The sequence below is a fragment of the Mya arenaria genome, chromosome 5 (assembly GCF_026914265.1).
Source record: "Mya arenaria isolate MELC-2E11 chromosome 5, ASM2691426v1".
NCBI classification, from domain to species: Eukaryota; Metazoa; Mollusca; class Bivalvia; order Myida; family Myidae; genus Mya; species Mya arenaria.
The window spans coordinates 65,998,318-66,021,951 of NC_069126.1; the positions used below are offsets into that span (position 1 = coordinate 65,998,318).

At 35.3% G+C, this 23,634-nt stretch overlaps 2 protein-coding genes across 2 annotated transcripts; both read left to right on the forward strand.

Annotated features, from left to right (window-relative positions):
• The first annotated feature begins 94 nt into the window (after positions 1 to 94).
• On the forward strand, positions 95 to 16,946 carry LOC128235892 (tetratricopeptide repeat protein 12-like). The gene is made up of 15 exons (XM_052950679.1): positions 95 to 215; positions 1,192 to 1,362; positions 1,976 to 2,062; positions 3,309 to 3,457; positions 3,906 to 4,149; positions 5,488 to 5,676; positions 8,584 to 8,748; positions 9,291 to 9,471; positions 10,082 to 10,174; positions 10,551 to 10,614; positions 10,920 to 11,051; positions 11,331 to 11,612; positions 13,074 to 13,167; positions 13,967 to 14,189; positions 15,745 to 16,946. The coding sequence occupies exons 1-15, from the start codon at positions 95 to 97 to the stop codon at positions 15,812 to 15,814; spliced, it is 2,265 nt and encodes a 754-aa protein (XP_052806639.1). The 3' UTR covers positions 15,815 to 16,946.
• Positions 16,947 to 18,365: 1,419 nt separating this feature from the next.
• LOC128235893 (protein crumbs homolog 2-like) lies at positions 18,366 to 23,232 on the forward strand. Its single transcript, XM_052950680.1, has 7 exons — positions 18,366 to 18,462; positions 18,629 to 18,688; positions 18,999 to 19,133; positions 20,482 to 20,619; positions 20,872 to 21,001; positions 22,507 to 22,772; positions 23,145 to 23,232. The coding sequence occupies exons 1-7, from the start codon at positions 18,366 to 18,368 to the stop codon at positions 23,150 to 23,152; spliced, it is 834 nt and encodes a 277-aa protein (XP_052806640.1). The 3' UTR covers positions 23,153 to 23,232.
• Positions 23,233 to 23,634: the final 402 nt, after the last annotated feature.

The window sequence follows — 23,634 nt, forward strand, 5'->3', positions numbered from 1 at the left end:
CAGCATTTATCATCAAGTTATTCAAAAATTAAATAATTAAATTAATGTGAAAATATTTTGGATGCTTAATTGTATTCAATGTAGAACAAGTTTTATGTCTCTTAAAATTCGAAGCTGCGCTGTAGCTAATGTAAACAACATGGAGAACATGGATGCCTTGAAGAATTTGGATCCCTCGAAAGTTGGGGATTTCCTTGATAAAATTGATGAAATCGGTAAAGTAAATAACATTAATTGATGAACTTAATTACCAAACAAAAGATTTTCCACGATTTAATGTCTTTTTTTATGAATGCTATGTATACTGCACAAGTTAAAGGAATATTCTAGAATTATTTTTTGTTGTATTGGGTTACAGAACACTATGATTTCTGTTTCTGCATTATACAGTTTAGCCTATAGGGCCAGTTTTCACATCTAAAAATATTTGCATTGTTTTGGCAATTGATATATGTATGCATGTGATATAGAATGAGAAGACAATTTTTTATTTATTTGTCACATAGTAAATGCTCAATATTCTATTCTTTACAAACATATTTCAGTTTTGTAGCCAGCCGCTATAGTTGGCATCATATTAGTTCTGGCTTCCACAACTTAAATGTTGATATATTTTTTTATGTTTACTTCACATTAAAACACATTACAAAAGGTAATATATAACATGTATACTAAAGTTCTTTAGCTACCATTATTTCACCAATAGACAAATGTCATCTCACCCTAATACTCTCAAACCATGACTCTTATTCTTACATTTTACTTCATAAGAAAGGAAATTGCAATGCCTTTACACAATTGTATTGTTAGCTTACATGACATTTGAAATAAGTAGTCAAGATGAAGTTGTTTAAGTTAAAAATACATGTACTTACACTCCTACGCACAGGGTACAGAAGGTGGGAAATACAGCTCTCTGTATGCTTATCAAATAATGCTCACCATGAGCCAATTTCTGACCACTGTGCGCAAGGGTGCTTAGTAGATTTTTGTTGGGTACCACATTGCTGAATTTGACTTAAGCGCACATTCATGACATTGAAAATTCATTCCACTTGTGATGAGAACCAACAACAATATTCAGGCAGAGTATGGTTTTTTGTACTTTATTCTTATTACTCTTTTCTTTGATTCAAGAAATTTATAACAATCATGCTGCATATAAATGTGTGTGTACACAAATATTTCCAGAATCAATAGTGAAAAGCTTCAGGACCGGAGATGACAATGAGGCCAGTGAAGCAATGCGGAAGGCTGATGAACTGATCAAAGACATTGACAAGAAGAAAAAAGCTGCTGGAATAAGTGGTGATCAGGCGGGGGATGCTGATAATGATGAAGACTTACCAGAGACTAAGACAGGTACATGATTGTACAACTTCAAAGTCATGCATTGATGAAGTCATCCCATATTTATGTTAACAGTAAAAAAAATACAGAAAATAAGTTTAAGTTAACTTCTCTGGTCCATGACTTCAAAAGTTTAGGTTATGTAATGTATACATGTTTATAGTTTAAAACTAAAAATTGCCTCTGATCCTACTATTGAAAGAATAACTATTGTTCACACTTGTTAAACTATAGTCGTTCATGTTTATTGGATGGCACAACTTTGTAATGGTTTAATTTTGTGTTGGTAAGAAATTATCATATACCCCATGTATAAATGGTGTTTAGTACACTTGTAATATATTTGCCAGGAATATGACATTTGTTATATTGTTTATAACAAAATTGTGTTGTACTCATTGTCACTAAGTAACATAGTATGTGTATGGTAAGACCAATAGTGAATCAGTACATCAAAAAAAGGTATAATCTTAATCAACAGTCTGAGAAACCTAAACTACCGGTATACTGTAATAGTTGTGCAATAATAAACAATATCTTGTACTAAAATTATTCCTATTTAGAATTTTTTTCTCAAATCTTAAAGGACTGTAAATTTGTTGGTACTAGTTTCATTCTCTTACAGGTTTTAACAAGACAGTGATTAACAAAGTGACAGATGTTGAACAGATGCCTGGCCAAAATGATGTCAACTATGAAGGCATGGATCAAGGTATTATTGTGCACTGAATCTCTAAACAAAATCAGATTTATGCAGCTGTTACAGTTTAACAAAAATGTTGATATGGAATGAATATGCATTGGTTGTTTATGATTAGTATTGTTTTCAATAGACAATTTGTCTTATTTTTTGTCATTCTTGGTTTCTATGTTTCCTGCATAAATTTAGAGTACGGTTATGTCATGTTTCCTTGCTTATCAGTTGGTTTAATATCATAACAGTGATTACAGTCGCTCTTTGAATGGATATAGCCATTATAGGCACAAATCAGGGACTGTACACCAGATTGGCACCAAAAAAAGTTTTTTTCTGTAACGAATCTCAGGACAATTATCTAATTGAATGTGTTACACTTTGATATCATAATTATAAAAAAAGTACCAAAATTTAAAAAAAAATTGTGTTGGAGACCAGGTTCGAACCCGCATCGCCAAAATTGCAGTCCAGTGTCTTACTCACTGAGCTACAAAGGCTTATTCTAATCGGGTGACATAATTAAGATATACACCTACCTCGGTAATATTACGTGATAACAGACTAGCCAATCACACATATGGTAAACTATGTGGTACTTCAGTTAGTAAGTTTCAATGCATTGTACACATCGATGCCAAGTTTATGTCAGTTTTCGACAATTTTCTTTTTTTTCGCTCTTTTATCATACAGCCCCTTTAAGCTAATGTGTTAAAAGCAGTAGAAAGAATTTGTTCATAAGTGTAAAAAAGAGTTTTTAGAGGCAGTAAACAAAATGTTAACAAAACATTGTTTCTGTTTCTTGCATGAATTAAGCGTAAGGTCATGTTGTGTTTGCCTGCTTACCATCGCTCTTTGAATGAATATAGAAACAAATGTAACCAAAGTGTTTTGTTTATATCCTGAGAGGAGTAAGAATTCATCCAAATGTGTAAAAAATGTTCTTATAGAGACAGTGAAACATAATATTAACAAAACAAAACAAATTATAATGCTCAATTAAATAATATTATATAAGTATACGAGACACTGTGACTTACATGTAGTAAATTTGACCTTAGCAGCTTATGATCAGATGAAAATCTTATTTTCTTATATGTCCATGGATCATAAGGCAACAATTAATGAAAAGTTTGTATTTGGTTTCCATACACACATTTTAGAATAAAAAAAAGCTAAAAAAATGGTAGTTGGTCGGGAACACCAAAAGTACTATTAATTGGTCTGTATTAGTTTTAAATACCTGAATGTTTACACATTTCAGCTGGTTTTATGTCGGCTCTGGAGGCTGATGCCAAGGAAAGAGCGAAACGCCGGGCAGAGAAAACAAAGTTAGCGGAACAGTGGAAGGACAAGGGCAATGTGGAATTCAGGAGCGGAAACTATGAGAAAGCCCTGGAATACTACACAGAGGTAACACATTGAGACTTTACCTTTAAATAAACATGTTTTTGTGTAAATGGGGTACATAATCATGTTTTGTCTTATGATCTTCCCTGTGGTTACTAATTTTACCCTTTGATAATTATGTATTACAAATACTTAATATTTTATGTGAAGCTGTATGTTTGCAAATAGGTTAGATAAAAACACTACAAGCTCCTAATATCTGAAACACCCATTTTGATTTCATTTGTATAGTTGACACTGGTTGTCATGATGACAGTCATCCAAGCATTTAATTGACCAATAATTATGGGGGCGAAGGAAACATTTATCAGTATAAGACATGACTGTTTATCATAAATCCAATTGATAACTTAAGCAACCTTTGACAAACAATCTCCAACAAGTGAGAATGCAGAGCGAGGCTCCTATTAGCGGTAATTGAACACATACATGTAATTTAGGTATGTTTCAGGGATTACGAGAAGCAAAAGATCTAACTGCTCTGTACACAAACAGAGCCCAGACCTACATCAAACTAGGAAAGTATGAAAATGCCTTTCTGGACTGTGAGTGGGCTCTGAAATGTTTCCCCAACTGCATTAAGGCCCACATACACATGGGGCGAGCCCATATGGGCATGAAGGAGTGGAAGGAAGCCCGGGAATGCTTCCAGAAGGCCCTGACATGTGACCTGAAGAAACAAGCTCTTATTGATGGTATTAATTAGGTTTCTGTTAATATGATTGTGTAATTCTTTTATATATATTACACATTTATACTTAAAGAAGAGCCCCACGAAGTGAATGCCAATGCCTACATTTTCAATGACATCATCTATTACAGTCAGTAATCTCCATAATGTTCTGCATTATTGAATTAATGTTTTAAAATATTATGCTTAATTTCACCATATCATTACTTTTTCAATTCCATATGTACATACCCTTGGGGTGCTTGAAATATAGAAATATCATTTGGAGGGGGCTGTTTATAGAGGGGTTTAAGAATTTGAAACTTAACAAAGTGTGTATAGGTTTCCTGGATACATTCTTGTGCTTCTACTGTCAATGTTCTTTTCATTGAATATCCAATGGTAATTGACTTTGGAAAGTTTTAAATGTTATTACAAATGAAGTTATTTTACAATTTTACACTGTTTTGGGACAACACTTTTACATAATGTGTATTTTCCCTGGCAACATGAGTTCCAAATTTTAGTTGAATACTTAAAAATTACTTTGAACAGTTTTCTAGTCATGGCAAAGGTTAAAGTTTTTGCACGACATCAAATATGACCACAATTGCTAAAAACAATAGCAGATGTTTGATGCAGATCAAAACATAATGGAGCATAGATTCTAATGCTTATTTCACTATACATGTATTAAGCATTATAAATGCAAAAAGCCATTCAGAATAGAATTAATTTTTAATGAATATTTTAGTGATGGACTGAAGATGTTTTATCACTGTTCATGAGCATTGTGAATTTGTCTGAATCCATGGCACATACAGCATATGTATCATGATTTATTTGATACTTTCAGTGATTTTTAGAGATTTATTTGTGAAATAAAAATGATATTTCAAACAACAGCACAGGGCATGGACACAGGTTCAAGGACATCATTTCCAAAATGATGTTAACATTCACATACAATTTGGCAAGGTTTTTTGACAAACACAATTAAATGTCCTTTATAAGCATATGATATTTTTTTTATTTGTTTAAGTGTTAGATCACAATATATATTTCACCATCCAAACACTAAAAGTAAATAATAAGCATTATAAAGCTATTGGTGCTCACTCTGTAAAATATATATTATGATCTTACACTGAAACAAACAATTATCCACTCTGTATTTCAATTCATAAGGGCCTATACAATTAACAAATTAGAAAAGAAAATGTTAATAGTACATGTATATCATAAATGACTATGCAAGTGCAGGTTGTCTCAAAGCTCTTAAGTTAAGAGATAAAATACAGCATTGAAAAATATGTTTGCTTTGATATGTAACACTGAGGACGTATTTTGTTGTTTCTCTCAGATTACCTTGCTGAGGTTGACAGGGCTGAACTAGCAGACCAACAAGAACTGACTGCCGACGAGACATTCAAGGAAGGTAACCCCGAGAATCTGGGCGTAGTTGAGATCCTTACTCGTGTACGGAAGCCTGATCAGTTGCCTGTCTACTACAGTGGAGGCCTGAGGGTATTGAAGACACTCATGCTGAACAGTATGTGGACTTAATGTAGTTTTGTAATTGTCTTCCATCTTTGCATTAAGGGTAAGAATATGTATTAAGCAGAAATGATAAGGAAATCTGTGAATAAAAGTAGAGCTCTTCAATTTTGAATAGCTATTGCAACTTATATATCTTGTTATACATGCTATTGCAACTTTTGTATCTTTAAATAGACTCTATTGCAACTTTTGTATCTTTAAATAGACTCTATTGCAACTTATGTATCTTGTTATATATGATATTGCAACTTATGTATCTTGTTATATATCATATTGCAACTTATGTATCTTGTTATATATGATATTGCAACTTATGTATCTTGTTATATATGATATTGCAACTTATCTATCTTGTAATACATGTTATTGCAACTGATCTTGTAATGCATGTAAATGCAATTTATGTATCTTGTGATACATGTTGTTGTAACTTATGTATCTTGTTATATACGCTATTGCAACATATGTATCTTGTAATACCCAATATTAAAACTAGTATTTTGTAATACATATGCTATTGCAAATATGTATCTTGTGATACATGCCATTGTAACTTATGTATCTTGTAAAACATGTTATTATTGCAACTTATATATCTAGTAATTCATACTTTTGCAGTTTATCTACTGGTTTCTTGTAATACATGCCTTTGCAACTTATCTATCTTGTAATACATGCTAGTGCAACTTATCCATCTTGTAATTCATGCTATTGCAACTTATCTATCTTGTAATACATGCTATTGCAACTTATCTATCTTGTAATACATGCTATTGCAACTTATCCATCTTGTAATTCATGCTATTGCAACTTATCTGTCTTGTAATACATGCTATTGCAACTTATCTATCTTGTAATACATGCTATTGCAACTTATCCATCTTGTAATTCATGCTATTGCAACTTATCTGTCTTGTAATACATGCTATTCCAACTTATCTATCTTGTAATTCATGCTATTGCAACTTATCCATCTTGTAATTCATGCTATTGCAACTTATCTATCTTGTAATACATGCTATTGCAACTTATCCATCTTGTAATACATGCTATTCCAACTTATCTATCTTGTAATTCATGCTATTCCAACCTATCTATCTTGTAATACATGCTATTGCAACTTATCTATCTTGTAATACATGCTATTGCAACTTATCCATCTTGTAATTCATGCTATTCCAACCTATCTATCTTGTAATACATGCTATTCCAACTTATCTATCTTGTAATTCATGCTATTCCAACCTATCTATCTTGTAATACATGCTATTGCAACTTATCTATCTTGTAATTCATGCTATTCCAACCTATCTATCTTGTAATACATGCTATTGCAACTTATCTATCTTGTAATTCATGCTATTCCAACCTATCTATCTTGTAATACATGCTATTGCAACTTATCTATCTTGTAATACATGCTATTCCAACTTATCTATCTTGTAATTCATGCTATTCCAACTTATCTATCTTGTAATACATGCTATTGCAACTTATCCATCTTGTAATACATGCTATTGCAACTTATCTATCATGTAATACATGCTATTGCAACTTATCCATCTTGTAATTCATGCTACTGCAACTTATCTATCTTGTAATACATGCTATTGCAACTTATCCATCTTGTAATTCATGCTATTGCAACTTATCTATCTTGTAATACATGCTATTGCAACTTATCCATCTTGTAATTCATGCTATTGCAACTTATCTATCTTGTAATTCATGCTATTGCAACTTATCTATCTTGTAATTCATGCTATTGCAACTTATCTATCTTGTAATTCATGCTATTGCAACTTATCTATCTTGTAATTCATGCTATTGCAACTTATCCATCTTGTAATTCATGCTATTGCAACTTATCTATCTTGTAATACATGCTATTCCAACCCATCTATCTTGTAATACATGCTATTCCAACCCATCTATCTTGTAATACATGCTATTGCAACTTATCCATCTTGTAATTCATGCTATTCCAACCTATCTATCTTGTAATTCATGCTATTCCAACTTATCTATCTTGTAATACATGCTATTGCAACCTATCTATCTTGTAATACATGCTATTGCAACTTATCTATCTTGTAATACATGCTATTCCAACTTATCTATCTTGTAATACATGCTATTCCAACCTATCTATCTTGTAATACATGCTATTCCAACCTATCTATCTTGTAATTCATGCTATTGCAACCTATCTATCTTGTAATACATGCTATTCCAACCTATCTATCTTGTAATTCATGCTATTCCAACCTATCTATCTTGTAATACATGCTATTCCAACCTATCTATCTTGTAATTCATGCTATTCCAACCTATCTATCTTGTAATACATGCTATTGCAACCTATCTATCTTGTAATTCATGCTATTCCAACCTATCTATCTTGTAATACATGCTATTGCAACTTATCTATCTTGTAATTCATGCTATTCCAACCTATCTATCTTGTAATTCATGCTATTCCAACCTATCTATCTTGTAATACATGCTATTCCAACTTATCTATCTTGTAATACATGCTATTCCAACCTATCTATCTTGTAATACATGCTATTGCAACTTATCTATCTTGTAATTCATGCTATTGCAACTTATCTTTCTTGTAATACACACTATTGCAACTTATATCATGTTATACCAGCTATTGCAACTAAGGTATCTTGTAATGCAAAATATTACAAGTCAACTTATTTATCTTGCAGTGTTGACTTACCTGAATTCAACATAGAAATTTATGGAAGCAATGCAGTTGGAATGACCAATTGTCACTGTGTACTTCAAGTCACTCATAAATCTTAGTTCTTTTGACAAAGATTTGGACATTACCTTGGAGATTTTTATGGTGAATAAACAATTAAACAGAGTTTGATATATGTTCCAGCCACTGACAAAACCCTCCTTCGAACACAGGGTGGCATGGATCTCTTGTCAAGCATCCCGACGATCCATAGGTGCTGGTCTGCATCACCGAAAAGCCTGTCAGGGGAGGAAATGGACATGCTTGCTACTGTATTTGACATGTACTTGGTAGCATGTTCAGAAAATGGTGAGTAACCAAACTTTTTACTGTTTGTTTTCTGTTGCCTTGGTCTTCCATTACCATATTACCTCATGATAGGCCCTTAGCAGTTATATAAATTGAACAAGTTTGCTTGTAAAATCATTTTTCTTTAAAATGAGGTTAACTGATTAACATTGGCATAACTATATTTTTTCAAAGATGATGTCATTTATTTGATATGGTAGTAACACTTAAAAAATACTTTAAAATGTTTCATAGATGTAATACAAAAATACTTGTACCTACATAATTCCATGTTTTTCAAGGTGCACAACTGCTCTATTAACTTTTTTTTTACTCTCTCAACCTTCACATTACTAAGTGTTGATGGGTGTCCACCTCTCATCCTAAAAGTTGTGGGTGCAATACCCTCCAAGGGCACTTTATCATGGACTCTCATAATGGTCACCAGAACTGGCTTTTACTCAGGAAACATACTGGAGCATGTTTCTACAAGCTGTCAGCTGTCTTCACAAATGCAGTTTTTAGTATAAGCTTATTCTTGTGTATTTTTCTCATTCACACAGACAAAAACACAGAAATGTTCCTTCAGACTGAAGGACTTGGCACCAGCTGCTTGAAATTCCTGGGCATCACCATGAAGGGTCAGGGGCGGATTTTGCAGCAGGCAATAACACATTGTCTGTTTTCACTCTCGCAAAGTGACATCGGTCGCAAAAATCTAGTGGAGCTGTTTGACATACCCAAGTAAGTATTTAATGTTTGGTATTACTTAGAGTACAATTTTATTTAATTCAAATCTTGTTCCAGGGACCATTGTCTGAACTTTTTTTAAAATGTACAGCATGTTATAGGATATATTGGCCCGATGTTCAAAATTTTGTTAAAGTAAATAATATTGTTAACATCAGCATTGTTAACTTTTTTGTTGCTCTTTAATTTTCATGGAAATATTTTTTATTTGCAGTATTCTTACAAGGTTACAGACAACTGTTTCAGCAGCACATATTTTATTAAGACATAGGAGCAGTTAAAAAATAGTTCAACTTTTAAAGTTTACAATTATGTTAACAATGTTGTTAACATTAATGAAGTTCTGAACAATCGGCTAATTGTGAAATAAATGAGGTTTGGCAAAATACAACCATTTAAGGTAGTTTATCAATAAGAAGTGCAAGTAATTGGATAATGAAAATGGCTGCCTTTAGTAGTATTTGTTTCTTGAACAAGTGACCTTGAGCAAAACTTAAAGTGAGAATTTGATGACATTTTTTAGTTTGAAAACTTTGCATGTACATGTTTAACAGCATACAACTTGATACTTATAGTATATACAGCATTGTTATCTCTTATGCAGGGTGCTGTCAACAATGTTTACATTGATGAGGACGAGCAGCAAGACGGCAACAACGGCAGCAAATCTGCTTAGCAACCTGGCACTAGATAAAAAGTGGGTTCAGTTTTCAGACATTATTTATTACTGTAGAGAACAAACATTTAAAATCCCAACTTGTAACTTTAAGAAGGAAAAATATGACAATTTGCAACATGCACAATAAATGGTTGATTAAAACTAAATCAGGATATCAGACCCAAACTCCCCCTTGAGAGGGTCTGATTGTTAGATTTGCCCAGCTGAGTTATCACATGTATGCATACAACATATTTCAAATCATCCTAATAATTCATCTTTTTGAGTTTTATTCAATATTTTGTGAACGAAACTTTGCCACTAGTTCTTAAATTAATCAATGCAATGGTAAAATACCTAGGTAGGTACATTATAATATACATTTGTCAATTTCTTTTTATTTTATTTTTTTCAGGTTTAAGTCTCATTTAAGAGATAAATTGGAAGAATCAGTTTGTCCATCATTTGAAAAATTACTGGTGAGTAGAAAGTTTCTAATATGCACATTTTATGCAACAAAAACAAAATGTTATCACACAACATGTACAACAATATTGCATGAATATATGAATTGAATAACCACCCTTCACATGTCAATATTTTAAATAAAATGGTGGCCATTTTGTCCGCCATCTTGAAAAGGTAGTTTTGTAAGGGAGTTGAAATGAAGAGTATAAAGGATTGAACTTGAAGATAAAGTTCATTTTACAGCGTTTTTTGCAATCAGGAAAATAAAAATTATCAGCAGGTAATATTTCTTGAATGTGTTCAATACTTGTTTCAGCAAACCAATTCCACGTCCCTCCCAGTGTTGTCAAGGTGTGTTACCATGGTTACCAACCTGACAACTGACACAGCAATAAGAACTAAACTGATGCAGAGGAAAGAGCTGTGGGACACTTGTACACGGTCATTGGTAAGTCCAAATATGTAACTTAAGAGTAGGGCTTGGTCTGTTCCTTTGCCTCATAAGTGACCTGTAGCAAGCTTATGATTCCATTTGGCGAAAGTATAACTTATAGTGGCTCATTTCATGTACCGGTATTTGCTACTGATGGAGTGAAACTAAAAAAATTACATAGCAATACAATCATTTCTATCATAATATAAAATAATCTGCACTTGAAACTTGGTCAAAACTTAAACTTATATATACATTTACAATCTAAGCATCATATCTTTCATTCTCATTCAGACAACCCATGCAGAGAACCTGACTGACCCTGCCAACATAGACCTTCTAGAAAGCCTACTAGGGCTCCTGCTTAACCTATCCAAGGAACCCTCACCAGGGCTGAAGGAAGCTGGTCCCACTCTGTGCGCCCGTTGCCTGTCAATATTAAACACCAGCCCCTGCCCTGTGACCCTTCGACCCCGTTGTGTAGCCCTGCTCAGTCATGTGTTGCCTCACTGTGATCAGGCTGTGGAACTGTTGGTGGAGAAAGGGGGTGTCACTCTACTGCTGGGTTATCTTAAGGTAGGCATAATGATGAGTGAACATCATATCTTAGTTTGACTATGTTTACCACATACTCTGCTCGGTCTTGTGTGGCCAGGCTGTGATCTGGGTTGAATTGTGTTCATGTTGAATTGTTGGTGGAGAAATGGAGTACTTTTCTTTGCCCTGCTTAGTCACATTGTAGGAGGCTGTGATCTGCAATGATCTGTTATCATGTTGAAGTTGAAATGTTGGTGAAGAAAAGGGGTACTATTGTTATGCTAGGAAATCTTAAGGTAAGCACATTAAAGACAAAACCTTTCGATATACCTGCCCTTGGATGCTACAACACCGAGATGTCTTCCTTCTCAATCATGTGTTGCCCAACTATGATTGCTGAAGAATTGTGTGCACTACTTTATTGCCAGGATATCTCAAGGTTTGAACATTTAAGAGGGAACCCAGCCATTGACCTTTCAATCTCAGTGGTTGTCTCCTTGTTATTATGTGTTGTCAACTTCTGTTGTACATAGTTATTTGATTTTTGAACTGTGGTGGAGAAAGAGGACACTGCTCTACTTCTGGAATATTTTAAGATAAGCAATTTAACGGATGAACCCCACATCTGAGAGCCTTCAGCCCAATAGAATCACTGTGTAGCCTGCTCTGTCACATGTTGTGACACTGTGATCAGGCTTTTGAACTTTTTTTAGAGACAAGTGTTACTACTGCTGCAGTATCTCGAGGTAAGCAAATTAATGGATAGCACATCCTTTGACACTGCAGTATCAGTGTGTGATCTGGCTTAATCATGTGTTGCCAAATTCAATCAAGCTGTTGAACTGGGATGGAGAATGGGGGCATTGCTCTACTGCTGGGATGTCTCCAGGTAACCATATTATGGATGACCTCCAGGTCTTAGACTCATTGACAAAGGTGTGACACTGGGCTGCCCGGGCTCAGTCATGTGTTGCCACATTGTTAAATTGTTGGTTAGAAAGAAGGCAATGCTTTCCACCGGGATGATGAGACACTTCATTCCCTTGGGGTTGCCCTTCTCAATTAGCCATTGTATTGAGGCTGTTGAATTGTTGGAAAAGTAAGGGGGTGGAATATTTTAACCTTGGCCATATCTGCAAAAATCGTGAAAGATATTTACATAACATGCATCGTCATGTACCCATAAGCAAACCATTCTGTTTCTCTGATGAATGGTGTGTAACAATTTGTATATATGTTACATATCTGGATTGCTATGCTAGGTATGTGGAGCTTTTTTCAAGTTTCTATATTATAATGAAACCATGTCTCTGGTTATGGAGTATGAAAAGGTGATTAATGAACAGTCAAGAAATGTAATTAGCTGTATGAGAACATGGATTATTTAATAATGCGTAAGGTAAATGATACATTTTATGTTAAAAGGATGCAATTATGTTAAATGAAAAGAACAACTCAAGCATAAGTAATCAATTTAATGGTTTGTTTCCTTATTTCCAGGAAAACGAAGCTGAGTCTAAAGCAGCATTGAAAGCCATGACAGCTGTCACCAAGGTTAGCGACACAGCAAAGTCGTACATTGTCGACAATAAGGGTAGGTCACAGTTTTCTAGGAATTACGATTTTGTCGGTCCCTTCATCAAGTATGTGTGTGTGTCAGAAATGGGTCAACTATTGCAAAAGTACTGGAGCCCATTTCATTAAAGAATCTTTGTCACATATCTTCAATAATCTTAAATCTGTATAAATATCATAAATGGCTACAAGCTCATGATTTTTTTCTATGCCAACCTTGTGCATTTTAAATGCAACACACATGTAGTAAAATAAAAAAAGAAAAGAAAACATAACACTAAGATAATTTCAATTTATCAACGACAAAGATCGAGCAGGATATGAAACATTCTGTTGTCACTGTTATAAGGTTTGAGTATAAGATACATCTAAGCTTATATTGTTTTTTAACAACACCTAAAACAGATCCACAGACAAACTTGATAAAAGTGATAATTGTATTGCAGCATGTATTAGTTATGTCTTTGATAAGCCATGGTTGTACCGGTGTATACATGAGGGCAGAAATTTGCCTCATATAGGTTTATTGATTATTGTTTATTTTGAGCAGGGCTTTAAAAGTGTTGAATTGTCTGCTATATACATGTTTTAATCAATCAACATTATTTTAAGACCTTATTTAATTAATGGTTCACATAGATCGAAATATAAACTCATTTCTTAATCATTTAAGCATGCTTCTACAGGACAAAGATGAGTCTGTTGTTGGAAAATGCAGCCCTCTGAGTCACTGTGCCCAGAGCTATTAAGTGTGTGTGGCCCATTGGTTGATAAAGAAAATTAATTATAATGTAATCCTCTGTATTACCTTATTTCAGGTCTTGGCCAACTAATCAAGCGTCTACAAGACAAAGATGAAGCGGTTGTTGGAAATGCAGCCCTATGTCTGAGTCACTGTGCGCAGGGCCATAAAGTGTGTGCTGCCCTCACAAACACTGATATTATCAAGGAGCTGCTGGTTCTAGCCCGGGATGGACGTAAGCTCGAGCTCCAACAAAACTGTGCCATTCTTATAGCCAAGCTTGCTCAGGGTGATCAAAGGTAAGAAATGGCTCTGCTCTTCTATATTATGTTTTATTAGTAAGTGTAAAACTCCTCTGTTGGTCAAAGAATGAAGTTGAGTTATTTTCATAGCCTTGTCGGTAGCGCTGGTGTCTTCGTAATGCAAAAGTCAAAAAAAGTTTAATATATTCAAATGAAACTTGGTATACATGTTGCCAGAGACAATACGCACAGGTTGAGCAAAGGTGGAGCAGGACCCATTACTCTGACTTCAATAACTTTTTTATATTAAAGAAACAACAGACATTGTGCTCTTGTTCATAGTTTTGTAGCAACTTATTACGGTAAATGAATTAGAATGCTGTTTGGTAGATTGAACCATTCAACTATGTGTATAAAACATCCCATGATGGACATGCTATGAACCAAATACTATTTTTCCATTTACCATTCACTGTAAAACTATGTCTGTTGAATATTGCATTTTGACCAATATTAAAGTAATATTTAAAGAAATAAAATCAGTAGTCAAGTTTGAAAAAATCTTTCCAATTGGGTAGTAAGTTAGTAACTTAAAGGCCGGGGTAATAGTATAAAAGGCAGACAGTCAGAAAAATGGCCACTTCACTTGACCTCACAGAGCTGTCTGCTAGTACAGACTGCCAGTACATTTTTTCAAATACTAGTATACAAATAATTAACGAACAAAAAATGCTAAAATTTGCAAGATGGTTCATTAAATGTATCATAAACATATTTTGTGAATTTCAAGTCTCTCAAACATTTATAAATACTACTTTCAAATATTTTTTTTTATAAAGTTCTGTCAAACAAATTCAAATTTCCCAGCAATGTTGATTGACAGATCTTGAAAGTTCATGACCCTCTAACAGCCAACTGAATTTCACTACCAATTCCTGTTTACTACAGGTTTACTAGCATAGTATGAGGTTGTAACTGCCATATGGTGGGAAACATCCATTATCTTGGGTGATATATACTATCAAATGGCTTATTATAACACAATTCGTAGAAGTATTGGTTATGGTATACAAAACTTTATTTATCTAATCTCAAATGAGAAAGCAACGGACAAATTCTTCTGTACCACTCTATCGGAATGATATAACACCACAAGCCATGTGAATGTTTACAATCAAAATTGCTGACCAGAGCAGACCTCATAAACCCGATTAACCACGCCTCCTCTGCCAAATAGGCTTAATTGCTGTCCGGTAGGATATTTGGGGTCAGGCACCCCGGCCTTTAACCTTTTTTTAAGGTATAGCATTAGGGTTCCCATGCCTACCCTTATTTTTTTCACACCTGACCATATAATTAACATTTTTTTCCTGACCATTTAACTTAACTCCTCTTTTTGGATAAATCTTGGGTATTTTCTTGCACATGAAATATGCGTAAGTATTTTCAGACAAAATGGCAAGGTCTTTCAGTTTGAAAATGGTGATAATTAAACACAGAATAACTGAAAAAAATATTCCTACCTTTTTGTTTGGCAATGAAATCAGAAACAAACACTCTTATTGTTTTGGCCTAAGATAGTGTCGTTCATCAATGTTTTCGTTCTTTTCAGACATCTGGAGAGACTCAGAGAACTGCATGGCATTGAAATACTCCACTCCTGTATGAAACACATCAAATGATGAAGACCCGATCACTCAGCCAAGCATGTCATCAATCTCAACATTTCAGTTGTTGTTTTTGTCATTTTTGTCAATCCAATAACAAGTTTATTCTGTCATAACTCTCCATCTTGATCATTTCAATGATTGTTATGGATTATGATACCTTGTTTCATCGATATCATTAAAGGGTCTTGTCCACGTTTTATAGGGTAGGCATCAACTTTTTTCAAATGGTGTATGCACTATGAAAAAAAAATCTTGTTAGAATGATTAAAAATTGATAAAATACTTAAAAAGTTTCAGTTAGATTTATTGTTAATAATAATGGGAAACAGAAGATGCTCTATTTTGCCGCAAAGCTTCAGTAATGCTTTAAAAAACAATGAATCATTTAAGGCTCGGACTAAATTGTGTGCAAATGAGTATCTTTCAGTTGCTGTTTAAACTTTAAAGTATTTATTTTACAATGATTGTGAAGAAAGTTATATTAACTTATATATAAGTCACTCTCATTGGCACGATGTTGCGCGAGTGTGTGGTCTTTTGATGTGGGGGAAACCAAAACCTGGCGTTGCTGTTTGGTCTATGTCACTGTGTAGATATGTCCATGTGTAGATATGTCCATGTGTAGATATGTCCATGTGTAGATACTGTGTATTTGTGACCAGTGGCCTTTGTTTACTTTATTACTCTCTTTAAATGAGTTGGAGTTGATTTTTTGTTCATAATACTAAGTACTAAAACTCAATTTCAACAAAATTCAAAAAGTAATATTTGCCACCATAAAATCTGTGAATGAGTCTCTTTAAATTCAAAGTAATAAATTTCACCGTGAGAGATGTTTGTTATGGTTTTCAAATTAATACAATGAATGTCACAGTTCATAATGTGATACCTTTTCTCTCCGTTGTTGTTAATGATTTTACACCGCACTAATTTCTAATAAACTTCTGTTTTACTTGAAATGCATTTAAATCATGGACAGAACAGTTACACGGTGTTATGATAGCTGGAGAGACACTTAGTGCAGCTGTCAGTTGCAAATCATTTGTCCTTAATCATATTTATTTATTTATTTGTGACATTTCAAGATTTATCTGTTATGCTATTTAGGATGTAATAAATGATGCATTGATGTATGAAAAACCAAGTTTAGTTGTTGTTTCTCGTCATTTGAAAACATATGGGAATTTTTCCTGGTCTCATTAATTAGAATAATTTTCTAATTTTTTTTTTTAATTTTGAAAGAAGGTTTAAAGCTGCACTTTCACATATATTTACCGTTTTGACTTCATTAATTTTTGTCTTGAATGAGCCTATTCTTGCGTAAATATCTGCAAACCAGTGATAAAAGACTGCTGACAAAAGATCAGATCGCAGATTTTCATATTTCCGTTCGAAAATTAATGCTGTATGGCTTAAAGCGTTACTAACGGCTTAAGAAAAATGCACACATCATTTTTTAACTTAAATATTTAACTATAAATAACAATATTTTATTTGATTCCGAATGATATTCTTCAAGAGCGTGTAACAGTTACTGTTATTGGCGTGTTTGGCTGCTCATCCATCACATTTCATGTCTGCTTCAAAACGCATTATCCTATGGTAGTTTTTTTTTCTAAATATCTTGGCACATATGTTAACCACATTTGGTCGTTGCGCGGAGAACAAGTTTTGGCAACAAACATTCAAAGTCAATGACCCATTTTAGGGTCTATGTCAGAAAGTTTTTTTCCATGTCCGCATACTAACTCCAAACGATGACAGCGTTTTAAATAGCATTACCACCAACTCATCCAAGCTGAGAAAGCGTAAAGATTGCTTCTTAACTCTTCACCCATACGAGTCTGGTAGAGCGCATATTTCACCCATCGGGGGCAATATCGATCAGCAATGATGAAATGTTAAGATTTATGTATATGTGTACATGTTATGAAGAAGTATCGGTAAACCTAAGGGATGGTGATTTTTCATTTAATCATAAACATATAAAGGTCCCCAATACCGTCTTGCCAAACATCCTTGAGTTTTAAGTAAAAAAACCCACAAATAATAAATATATATATATACATTGAAACATTTGTGTCCGTTCAGAATAAGCTTTTTTCAAGTAATACGACAAAACTTGTGAGCATATACCTGCATTTGCTTTGAAAACAATGGATGCGCACCAATTTCGAACTGACATCCACCTTCGTCGATGAAATGCTTGGGAAAATAACACCATAATATAATGGGATAAAAAGTTAAGTTGAATTTCTAGATAGTTTTTAAAGTGTATACAGTATATACATATATTATATATATGTATATATATATATTATTTGTGTTTGGGTTTTTTTACTTAAAACTCAAGGATATTTGGAAAAACGGTATTGGGGACCTTAATATGTTTATGATTAAATGAAAAATCACCATCCCTTAGGTTTACCGATATTTCTACATATTATTGCAAGGTAGTTATTCCATAGAAGCGCTACTAATGATATGGTATTGTGTGACCTAAACCCGTGAACAAATCAAGCATGTCCAACGTCATAATTGCGATGACGTCATCAACATTAAAATGACCTCCCTCTGTGTTTTAAAAATCAAACTACTTTTAGTTGTTCTGTTGTTTGATTTTTCTATTGTTCAAAGCATTTCCGTGGCAAACGAAGAAGGTATTTTGTCTACATATATTTTAAAACAAGGAGTGGGGGGGGGGGGGAATAGAAGAAAAAAAGTACAAAAGAATGACGAAGAAACTTAAAATTAACTGAAAAATATAGGTTTGACTTTTATTAACATACCGAATGATAGTAAACTGAATATATTTTATTTTTTGAGAGAACCTGTACAAACATCCAGAGTCTCCTGGTGCTACTGTGATCAAGCTGAAGCAGGGAGGTCAGTGCGGTTTTAAAACTCTTTGAAACAGATGTAGGCAGAACGGTAACGTAGCATGCTTGTATTGAAATCCAAAATCAAATTATTGTCTTATTTGGTTGCCTTTCTGACGATTGTTGATATATAAAATGCTATTTAAAACTACAATACCATATAACTTGACACACAGTTCATGAGATTGGTGAACAATATCTAACATGTGTTTATCAAGATTTTGCCGAATACCATACATATGGGATGACATGTATGCGAAAGACTGTAAGGCGGTGACGTCTGTGACACTACATTCTGGGTTCTCTCTCACCCACAGTTTATTTTCCGGAAGACCCTTGTTCCTCGAATCCCTGTCTCCATGGCGGCCTCTGTCGTCCACACCCGATCCTTCCGCCACCCGCGTTCTCGTGCGCATGCGCGCTCGGCAGGAAGGGGAAGATATGCAGTGAATGTAAGTAAACCCTAAACTCAGTGTAGTAACACAATGTGTTACGTCTCTGTGTTGTGTAATCGATTCTTTATTTTAGTAATTTCAAATGGTATCAAAATAACATCAACATTAAAAATGAATCGTTTGTGGCTCGGCCTGTTTCAAATTGGTGTTTTCTTTTCGTTTATAACGGTCTACCGGACTCTACCGGTTCCTATTGGCTGCATTTTGGCTTAGCCCCACCGTGAGCCATCACGACTTGTGCATTGTTTTTAAATGCCATATGTGACATAAGATAGCAATAAACGCAATTTGCTGCAACATTTAGATATCAGCAGAGTTGAAGAAATAGAATGACCAATAATGAGATCGGTGCGATACCGTCCTACCTCTTTTTTCAATTCGACCCCCTTGGATCTTGGACGTGCTGGGTGTTAAGCACCAATACACGGGAGACAACACCCCTGTGTTTAAACCAGTACTGAGTACTTCAAAATTCACAGTACTGCGATCTTATTGTCGAGTTTAATGTACGTTTTATGAAAATAAAATTAAATTTGAATTTGTCTGATCGTTTCTTACCAAGTCCGTGTTGGTAACAGTGAGTTGAAAACAATATTCCCTCTAACCCAAACACGTTTTCATCCCACTGGTGTGTTGCCCTTAGGCGATCCTTCATGTCAGAGCTTGAATCAGCTTAGTGCCGTCCGACTAGCTGATGAGTTGCGGTCCGACTAGCTGGTGAGGTGCGCTCCGACTAGCTGGTGAGGTGCGCTCCGACTAGCTGGTGAGGTGCGCTCCGACTAGCTGGTGAGATGCGCTCCGACTAGCTGGTGAGGTGCGCTCCGACTAGCTGGTGAGGTGCGCTCCGACTAGCTGGTGAGGTGCGCTCCGACTAGCTGGTGAGGTGCGCTCCGACTATCTGGCGAGGTGCGGTCCGACCAGCTGGTGAGGTGCGCTCCGACTAGCTGGCGAGGTGCGCTCCGACTATCTGGCGAGGTGCGGTCCGACCAGCTGGCGAGGTGCGGTCCGACTAGCTGGCGAGGTGCGCAACGACTGGCTGGTGATCGCAGAAGGGTTCCTGGATAATGGGATCGCCTTACATCACATTTCCTTAGTTTAGGCGTCCGCGCCTGTGATATCACATTCTGATTAATGCTGTCCAACTACCTGGCGATCCCAGAAAGGCCTGTACACCCTGGATTAAACTAATTGCGGCTTTTTCCTTACTTTAGACGTCCGAGCATGTGCTTACCGACACTTCACGGCGTGGTCCATCTGTACTAAATTACTAATTGTCAACCCTTATACACACTGTCTCTGTCGTTTACAGCCTTGCCTTATAATTTTTCTAGTATTACCTTTTCAGACATCCAGTCGTGTGATCTCCAGCCGTGCCTGACCAGGTCAGACTGCATCGCGACCCCTGACGGAGCACTGTGTATCTGTGACACCGCGGACTTTGGACACTTCTGTTTGATCCAGATGGAACACAAAACCGAATGGCGTATGACGTATTTCATTGTTTCAGACTTGCTATCATTTCTATCATAAGGAATTCATATATACATGTCTGCTTGTCCTTGAACGCTGTATTGATGTGGGACATGAACAATTTAGTGTCTCTGCAATTTTGCTGAAACCTTATGTGTTGGTGTAAATCGAAAGTTTCTTTCATAATTATTATGTATCTGCTCTTCACAGATATGCTCAATACAGCTAACAGTCTTTCAGCACTTCCAGTACTTTGATTTTTCAGAGAGACTACGGGAAGTGGTAACGGTTCGGACGGTACACACGCTGACGATAGCCGCCATCATCGTGTCTTCACTAGAGGGTATCCTGTGTCTTTGCTCAATCGTTCACTGCTGCAGAGTCGCGAGGACAAGGTAATGCCACTCAATTTATTGAAGCAATGGTTGTATACATCTTATTTCGGCAACGGGAGACAGTGACGGTGTCGGGCCGTGTAACGCCGCATAACAGCATCGCCGCATTAACGTGTTTTTTTTCTCTTTTATGCGGTGATTTTCAACGCATAAACAGGGCGACCACGTTTATGTGGCGACGCTCAACGCATAAAGCAGAAATTGCTTTTATGGGACGCATCTGTGCCTTTGTGCCACATAAAGAGGATTAACTTAACCATATATTATAAAGCTAAAAAATAGAGTTGTAATATTTCAACAAAAACGATGGTGATGACGTTGATGATGATGATGATGTGATGTCCGTCCGTCCGTCCGTCCGTCCTGATATCTTGTGACATGGGAGTCTCCAGAGTCACTTACATTTATTCACTGGTGTATGAAGCCGTGTGCCTGCTTTAATCATTTCATTTTTTTATTGTTCCAGTAACGAAATATGTTCCTTGATTTAGTCAAAATTAAGATATTCTTTTCAGAATAATATTCAAAAGGGATTGGTTCAAAAGCCCCAATATTCCCCGGGGTGTGGGCAGTTGTTACAAATCACATGTGCCTAACTATTGACTTATTGCAATAGACATTGGAACAAGTAAAGTTTGAAAAATATTATTATCAGTCGGGCCAAACATCATTTCAAACGTTTTCGCAGACAGATCAATTGGTTTGGTTCATATTTAAACCGATCTTACTAAATCTTTGTTAGAATTTACGCCTCTAAAAGTCTAGTTCAAAGTGCGATCTTGATGAAACTTTATCAACCACTATTGTACTAGTATGTGTTTTAATTGTTTTTTATGCGGGGAAAGTGTACCTTTTTGCCACATAATAAAGTCCTGTTAATGCGTTGAAAATCACCGCATAAACGTGGTCAATTTCGTTTATGCGGCGATCCTGTTATGCGGCGTTACAGGGCCGTCCTCGGTCTAAAATTCACGTTAACGTCTTAGGTCTAAGTGTGAGATTCAGGCTCAGGCGGAAATGCATTTTATTTCCAATGCAATGTTTTAAATCATTTTACAATAGACAATACAATTTGGGCGATAGAGCTTTACGCTTAACCCATAGTTTGTTACCAAGCCTTTAAAATATTCACATCATTCCACTTTAATATGAACCCTTATACGTAGCCATGTCATATTATATCTGAATGGCTCATATAAGTGTATACAATAGGCAGGTTTGGGACGTAAAAGCATTTATGCTTACTTTTAAATTCTGTAAATGTGTACATTATTTGGTAGTAGCACTTTTTCTTGCTACATGTATTTTATATTTACTAATATCGACTCTAATGATAAGTTTATGATCTTCTGTCTTATTGCTGCTATATATATTTTGAGAAAGTATAACATGATCAAAATAACTACTGGTTAAACCAAAGGTAGGTAACTTCATCAGCGCTTTGAATGTATTTGCATGTTTGTTTCCCCTTGATAACAAAAAACATAAGGATTTTTCTTCTACAGACACAAACACCGGGAGATGTTCCTATCCGTAGTGGATCGAGGGGAGGTTCCGGCGATCATGCCGCCCGACTGGCTCGACGTCCACCGTCACTATATGGCTGTATCAACGTGCCGCAATCCGGAGCCGCTTCCGGTGACCTACTCCCCGGAGAGCTCGGGCGACCGGAAACACCGTCGTCACGGAAAACATCGAAAGGAGCGACCGGAAAAGGAGTATGAAGAGAAGTCAGACCGAAAGAGCAAAAAAGAAAGAAGACGGTCTCGTGGTAACTAAAGACATTTGCATAAGTCATGGCGATATTTCCATGGGCCTGCATGGCGGCGTCGGAACACACCTTTTACAGATTGTTTAGTGAATTTAATTCAAGTTATAATTATTTAAAGGAATAGCCTGGGTCTCGAGGACCGGTGCTCGTGTCTGTTAGCTGGAGCTTTCTGTGGTCGGTGCACGAGAGAGTTAAAGAGATATTATATTTAAACATAAACAAGATTTCGATAGACCACTCTTGGCTGTAAACTGTTTACTCGGCCAGTGTACACGAACAATTTAGGCATAAGTTTTTGCTATGGACAAGTATTGACTTGTTTATGATCATATTTTAATGGACTTAACAGAAATGTTATCTTTTATTTTTCAGATATCTAGAAAAAGTAGCTCAGGACAACGAGGGTGAACGGGATGACCTCAAATATTAAGTTATTAACCATGAAGACATCCAAGTGAACAAAAGATAATCCATTTATAAAGCATGGAATACAGTGAATAAAACGACTTCTAAAAAATGTTTTGCGATTGGTTTATAACATATGTTGCTTAATTTTATTTTTTAATTATAATGAAGTCTGATCTTGGTCGAGGTAAAGCATCATAGTTAAACAGTTCAACTTAGTGAAAAAAAATATGTTTTCGAAGGTGAATTTAAATAAAACTAATAATGTTTTTAAACAAAAATATGGAAATAAACAAAAAAACGATTCAAGGTCCATGAATAAATCTGATAAAAAATAAGGGTATCTTTATTCTTATTAAAATAGTCAGTGTTAAAATTCAAAATTTTCAATAATTAGAAATCTTTCACTTAGATGCTTTATGAGTACAGCACCTGATGGAAAAAGGCATACAAACAT

Coding starts and splice junctions, on each gene's coding strand:
- LOC128235892 (XM_052950679.1), top strand. CDS start 95: ATGTCTCTTAAAATTCGAAGCTGCGCTGTAGCTAATGTAAACAACATG. Junction 216..1,191: donor TGATAAAATTGATGAAATCG/GTAAAGTAAATA, acceptor AAATATTTCCAG/AATCAATAGTGAAAAGCTTC. Junction 11,613..13,073: donor TACTGCTGGGTTATCTTAAG/GTAGGCATAATG, acceptor CCTTATTTCCAG/GAAAACGAAGCTGAGTCTAA.
- LOC128235893 (XM_052950680.1), top strand. CDS start 18,366: ATGACCTCCCTCTGTGTTTTAAAAATCAAACTACTTTTAGTTGTTCTG. Junction 18,463..18,628: donor TTCCGTGGCAAACGAAGAAG/GTATTTTGTCTA, acceptor TTATTTTTTGAG/AGAACCTGTACAAACATCCA. Junction 20,620..20,871: donor GGAACACAAAACCGAATGGC/GTATGACGTATT, acceptor TTGATTTTTCAG/AGAGACTACGGGAAGTGGTA.